The following is a 4,322-nucleotide window of genomic DNA, read 5'->3' as shown; positions in this document are numbered from 1 at the left end:
AAATTGCCTATTCAAGTATGTAGTTCAACTCTTGCCAAAGAAGAATTATTTTCCACTATTGCATTACATCTGACTTAAAACCTTCCAAGAAATGGCATGCACTGATAAGCACTACTGTGTTGTTCCATAACCTAACTGATCTCATTGATAGGATCTTTCTCCTGATCTTCACTGGATATTTGCTTTGTTTCAAATGTACATAATCAGTTCTAGAAAGTCTCTTCCTTTACATCTATTTGTCCCATAACAAAAATATTACACATACTTAACGACTCAATCTTTCCGACTTCTTTCTCACATCAACTGATTTTTTACTGTTCTCTGACTTTTCTGAAGATTGTCTCAATTCCTCACCCCTGAGGCACTCAAAATGTGAGGCCATACTCCAGAAATTTCCTCAGCAATCACAAGGAGTACTCTGATTTCCAGCTGCCGGATGCAGCTCTTCTGCATATATACTCTTCTTTTGACATTAGTGATGCCAGAAGCAACTTTGTCCCCTACACTACCAAGGCTTCGTACTACATTATTACAGTTCATTCTTCTCTCTCTCTCTCTCTCTCTCACTAAGTATCCAATTTTTACCCAAATGCATTACCTTCTCTCTGAATCTCTCAGGCTGCGTCTAATTCTTGTCTACATTTAATTCATCTGTTGGATCTCCCCCACTCAGGTATCATAAAGTGTAATACCATCTGTAACTTTTATTCATATACCATAGATCCCTCTTGCAGACTACTGAAGACATTACATAGAATTAGTCCAACACAGTATAAACAATTAATGGGGAGGGAGCAATTAAAATTGCACAAGGGGATGATTCAAAGCACAATTTATATTTTAAGACGCTGTTTCAAATATATTTTATCCCACTTAGCTATTTATAAGAAGTTAAATATCTCACTATAGCTACAGCTTCTGAACGCAATGCCGTAACTTTTCTGCATACACAATTAAACGTAGAATAGGAAACATGCTGACAATCAGTCTTCCTCTGCAAACGAGTCCCAGCCCAGCCACCAATCAGAGAAAGGTATGCACATCAAGTCTACTCCTCAGCACAACCTTTTAACCAGTTAATACTATATTGATTATCCTACCTATCTTTAAATTCACAACTGAAAATACAGAGAGATTTAAATTTGTACTGACAAGCAAGAACTCAGCTCCTTCTGGAATTCTACAGCATGATCCTGTAATTCAAAGAATGTTGAACAACATGCTAGCAGTACTTGTAACTGGAAAGGTATTTAATATAAAGCGTAAATAATGTTTAAGCCACCTAGCCATCATTACCTAATTTATGCTCTGTTTTCCAGAAGGCTGGCTTTCGGTACAACTTATCAACTCTCCTTCTGTTCTTGATGATGGCTACAGGTCGTAACAGAACTTTCAGAATAGAAAGCACAGTAGCCAACTCTTTCAGTTCTTAAAGCTATTTGTCAACATACTGAAAATAGGAAAATAATTTGTCTGAAGAAATAAACTGTTAAAAATCAAAGTGAAACCAAGGATGAAAAGGTAAGTCTGAAGATACATTAACTGTAAAAATAATACAGTCCATGCTATTTTATGCACAGTTGTTTATTCTTGTTCCATGTTTTAAAACTTGGACTCAGAAAAATCACAGGAAGTTTTGGTTTTTTACCCTCTTTTTTTTCCATTAAAAGCACCATAGTTACACAGCTTGAGTCAATCGTCCTTTTCCACAATCACTTCTCCATGAAGCACCCTTCTTCTCTGCCGCAGCATGTGGAAGTAGAGTTGTGGAAATACTTGATCCAAGCATAGAAAAAAAGCAAATTAGATGGGAAAAAAAATCAACAGAACACATAATGGAAAAATACAATTTTGCAGAATTATGAAGTGAGGAAAAATTATGGCACACAGTGCTGCAGCTGGTTAAGGTAAATAACAGCAAGTCATGAACACGGCAGTGAATTAGGAAACAGTAATTATGCAGAAGTCTGACAAGGCCCCCTGAATGTATAGCCTGTGTTCAAGGAACTTCCCTCCAACGCTTCCTTTGCACGAACAGGCCTTAACCGCTTTCCGGCAGCGCCTGAAGTCTTCAAATCTGTGCTAAGGTAAGCATGTTTGAATGCAGACTCTGAGGAGGATACAAATTTACCCAACTTGTTCAAATCCGAAGTGAGGAGCTCCCTCTCTCCTGGCCCTCTGAGATCTATTATATTACTGACCTGCTCATACACTTTATCCTTATATTTAATGGATAGCAAATTGTATTTATTCCTGAAGCAGTAAGTTATATAAACAATTGTAAAATGGTTAGTAAGTTATGATAGCTTAGGACAATTTTTACTCCTAGAAACTTTGTAACAAAGTTTTTGTAATTTTGTTTCTTGTAACAAAAAATTTCTTGTAACAAAAAATTTCACAGTGTGTGTGCAGATTGTGAAAGTCCGCGTTTAAGGTCAACTTCTTAAATGCATACTTTTTAGGGACGCAGATCACAGATGCTTTTAACATAATTCTTCCTTCTTCTCAATGCCTCTCCCTAATCTTTTGCCTTGTTCCTTGCCTCACTGGATATACTATCTAAAATATTCTATTTGTCTAGTTTGGTCTAGCCCCATTCGTGGGGCTGTATCAGAATCGCGTTGTTTTCTCCTTGCCTACGCTGCTTAGGTGCCGGTGGAAATAGCACTGGGAATGCAAGACAGATAGTCTCTCTAATCTCAGCTCTGGTTAGCTAAATGATCTGTGCCTTCTGGTATCCAGAAGCAGAAGGACAATCTGATTAAACCAGGGGCTGTAGTATTTTTGGAGAGGTTTGGGGGTGAATTTCTGTGAAAATGAAATGTTACAGAATATTGCTCAAATGGTGATTTTCAGAGGTGACAAGTAAATGTGTATTAGTAACAACTGGGTATTAATAACAATAAAAAGAAGGCAAACCTCTGGTACAACCTGCAGGACAATTTTTAAGCCACTGCTACGAAGCAGCAGAGGCACTAGAAATTCTCAGCGGCAGTTACAGACATTTCTGTGTGTAAGCAAAGGGTTTTTGCTTTGTCCAAGTCTTAGAAATGTTTTTAGCGTTTTCACTAAAATTTTAAGACAACTTATGTTCTGAGGCAGCTAACAGGATGGAAAATTACAGTCTATTTTTACAGTCTATATACAGTCTATACAGTTCTTTATCATAAGTATTTACTAACATACAGACATTCTGCAAACTGAAAAATTAAAGCACAGCAAAGTTTGGAGCAACAGAAAGCAGGCTTTTGTAGTAGAAAGTGTCCAGCAAATTTAACTACAGGCAGTGTTTCCAGCACTGCCGAAACTGTATTACGCTGTTAGCGTTACTCCTGTTAAGCAATACTTACATGGCACATAGGAGAACATGACGATAATAAGGAAGTAATAGTAGTCAAAGGAGACATTATATTTGTTGGGAAGTCTCAGTGAGAACATTCCTGTTTTCTTCACATAGGGTAAAGCAGCATATATGGTTAGCAGTTCACCTGCAACTCCAGCAGGATACAAAATGATAAAAAAGTTGTATCTGCATTAAAAAAAAAGAAAAAGTAGTGTGAGAAACACCCCATGAATTTAAAATTTCCTCTTGATATTATTAGTGGTGCAGGAATGTATTACAGTAGTTCCTGCACCCAAATCAAGGACCACATCTTCATTTGGCACAGAATACCAGTTTCAGTTACTCTGGACAGTGTTTCTTAGGTCTATAGAGAATGCATTCCTCAGTCCTTCTATTTAAAAACAGTCAAGTATCATAATGTTTGTATTTCTCTCTAATGCTAGAGTAAAACATCTGCAAATTTGTAGTCTCCAATAATGTCTTTTAAAAAAAAATTTACAGCTCTTGCTCCTGTGGTCACTGACAGGATTCAGACCAGGACTGGATCCCAAATTCAGATGACCCTACACATCTTTATCACACTGCCTGCACACTGGGTCAATTCTATGTATTGTCATTTCTTTGAAGATAATAAAAATGTTGAGAAATATCAGAAACCTGTTTTACCCACTGCCACATGGGAAAATCAAATAACACTAGGTTTACCTCTAAGGGAAGTGGAAATAAAAAATAAAATAAAATGAGAGTGCCAGAAACTTATCAGATCCACTTTAAAAAGGGAAGAAGACATTCAAATAAAAGGTGAAGGCATTCAGTTTAAAGAAAATGTGGTTTGAATGCCATAGGCCACGTAGGCGGTGACAAAATGAAAAATGTCATCAGTAGGGTCTGTGCTGTCCCCATGCATAGTGCACCATGGAGATGCAGTTTCTGCTAAGGAAGAGCTCTTGCATTCATGCAGGGAAGAACAAGGAGAGCT

General features: G+C 37.3%; 1 protein-coding gene across 1 annotated transcript in view; it reads right to left on the bottom strand.

Moving 5' to 3' along the window:
* Positions 1-1,574: 1,574 nt before the first annotated feature.
* Positions 1,575-4,322, bottom strand: part of PTPLA (protein tyrosine phosphatase-like (proline instead of catalytic arginine), member A) — an 8,533-nt gene continuing 5,785 nt past the window's right edge. Inside the window, exons 5-6 of the mRNA XM_010156980.1 lie at positions 3,351-3,529; positions 1,575-1,775 (exon numbers count right to left, since the gene is read on the bottom strand). Of these exons, the coding sequence (XP_010155282.1) occupies positions 1,693-1,775; positions 3,351-3,529 (262 nt within the window). The 3' untranslated portion in view covers positions 1,575-1,692. The remainder of the gene's footprint in view (positions 1,776-3,350; positions 3,530-4,322) is intronic.

This window comes from Eurypyga helias, unplaced genomic scaffold (genome assembly GCF_000690775.1).
Source record: "Eurypyga helias isolate BGI_N326 unplaced genomic scaffold, ASM69077v1 scaffold4958, whole genome shotgun sequence".
Lineage (NCBI taxonomy): Eukaryota > Metazoa > Chordata > Aves > Eurypygiformes > Eurypygidae > Eurypyga > Eurypyga helias.
Note: the sequence above shows the minus strand (reverse complement) of the source record. Positions and strands in the feature narration are given on the sequence as shown.